Genomic DNA, 2,263 nt, shown 5'->3' on the forward strand with positions numbered 1-2,263 from the left:
ATATTCTCCATTTGTTAATTAACAACAGCATTCCTCATGCAACTAGCAGCTAATTGGCGTTCTTGCTGCCTTAACTCTGAGCATCAAAATCTCTTTCTCTGTTTTTAGAAATAGTTTTTCTTCTGTAATACAGTGGTTTTCACTAATGTCTTCATTCTTGAATTCCTGTTACATACAGTTCTTTTTCCTGTTTTTTTTTTCCCTTAAATTATTTTGTTAAGCTTTGGGCTTTGTTCAAAGTATTTTAAATAATCAAATTCTTCCTCTCTATTTCCATCCCTCATGACACAATTTTCTGAAAGCACGTAATACTGAAATTTCCACATCTCCCCATCATTGAGTTCTATCGGCTCTGTTCCCTAGAGAAAAAGGAACTGTCAACAAAAAAATAGGCAGAAAAATCCAACTTTGTGTTTCTTTCAGCTCAAGAAACATTTGTTGCATGCCTCCCACTTAATTCTGTGTACATTCCATGGAGTGGAGTGACTACAATACCCCATGTCAGAAATGCTCCATCTGGGCTTTCAGGGCTCTTCTCAAGGCCTCTCCTCTGACCTTCTGTCCTCCCCCCACAGAGATTCTTCTCAAAAAACAAACACATGACTATGCCCTAACCCCCACTCAAGCATACTTACAACGGATGTTTTCTGCTTCCCAGACTGCTTTATAAAAAATGTTTAAAAAACTGCCTTCCCTGTCTCCACTCCTTCAACTCCTATTAAATGGCCTAGTCTTTTCGATCTACTCCATCTGTTAGCATAACACCCATGCTTCTCCTGCTGCTTGAAAAATACAATGCTCCATAAAAATCTCTATAATATTCAGCCTTCACTTATATATTATGTCTGTCTTTTTCATCAACCACATGCCAAGAGGAAGAAGACTATGCTTAATAAATTTCAATCTGTTCATTGCTGTGATGTTAACTCATAAAAAGAGAAATTTAGGCTCAATTTACCATTTCCACATCTTTAGCACCCAAAATAGCATGTAGCACACAGTTTAGGGTCAAGAAACATTCAATAATTGAATTAATATGAAAAAAATCCAAAATTTATTCAACATTAAGTAACTGTTGCTATTTTTTTTTGCCATTCCTGGGCCTTGAGCTCAGGGTCTGAGTACTGTTCTTGGGCTGTCTCAAGACAGCTCTTTCACCTGAGCCACAGCAATACTTCTGACTTTTTCCATGTGGTACCAAAGAATGGAAGCCAAGTCTCTGTGCATGATAAGCAAGCACTCTACTAATAGGCCAAGATCTCCCCATCCCCTTGCTAATTTTATGCTCACTTTTATTTCTCTGAATTTATCTCCAAAGTTTCAACAAACAATATAATAGATATGATGATACAATTGTGTAATTCCAGTTCTTGGGATACTAATTATGAATTTGAGGTCAGTTTAGGATGCCATAATAACATGTCAATTAAAAGAAAAACTGAAAGAGAGGAGAGAGAGAGAGACAGAGACAGAGACAGAGACAGAACAGAGACAGAGATCAGAGACAGAGAAACAGCCGAATACAGAAGGATACCAAAAAAAAAAAAGCAGACAGAGAAAGAAAGTGAGAGAAAAAAGTATATTTGCTAAAAAGAAAGTATTTACTTGTTGGTAGTGCCAAGACAGACTCCGATACCATCGCCCAGATGAAGGGGACTCCCAAAGCTAGGAGAGAGAAGAGAGCCCCAAAGCCAGGAAACTCCATCTGCCAAGGTGGCAGTGCAGGGGGGCCCTGCTCCTATGGTGGGAGCTGCCCAGGGGCCTGTCCCGGGCCTGGGCACCATGCCTGCCTCATGCACCACATGCCAGGACATCCGCCCTCCATGCCACCCCCTGGCTTGATTCCCCCGCCTGGCCTGGCGCCAGGCCAGATCCCACAGGGAGCCAGGCCCGCCCTGCAACAGCTCAGGCCAGGGCAGATGCCACTGGCCTACCCTATTTCAGAGAACCCTCCCAGAGGTTCCAGCAGGACGGCTTGCGATGCCCTGCAAGGCTTCAAGACCACCCAGAACAGCGCCATGAAGATATCCTTTGCAAAGAAGTAGCACCCTTCCCCTGCCCCGGACTGCCCTGACCCTGTCCTGGGTCCTCCCTCCCCCCCTACCGCGTCCCTGCTGGCTCAGTCCCTGAAGATAAGTCCCCCTCATTGTCATCACACAGCACTGTACCCACAGACTGTCCCTAGACATTGCACCTGGCGCCGGTTGGCTGGAAATAAAGCCATTTTTTTAAAAAAGAAAATATTTACTTATTAATATATTAC

At 43.1% G+C, this 2,263-nt stretch overlaps 1 protein-coding gene across 1 annotated transcript; it reads left to right on the top strand.

The window, feature by feature from the left end:
- The first annotated feature begins 1,646 nt into the window (after positions 1–1,646).
- Positions 1,647–2,045, top strand: LOC150058743 (U1 small nuclear ribonucleoprotein A-like). Its single transcript, XM_090339669.1, has one exon. It carries the CDS (start codon positions 1,647–1,649, stop codon positions 2,043–2,045), a length of 399 nt encoding a protein of 132 aa, XP_090195795.1.
- Positions 2,046–2,263: the final 218 nt, after the last annotated feature.

This window comes from Megascapheus bottae, chromosome 9 (genome assembly GCF_031878675.1).
Source record: "Megascapheus bottae isolate mThoBot1 chromosome 9, mThoBot2.hap1, whole genome shotgun sequence".
In the NCBI taxonomy this organism is placed as follows: Eukaryota; Metazoa; Chordata; class Mammalia; order Rodentia; family Geomyidae; genus Megascapheus; species Megascapheus bottae.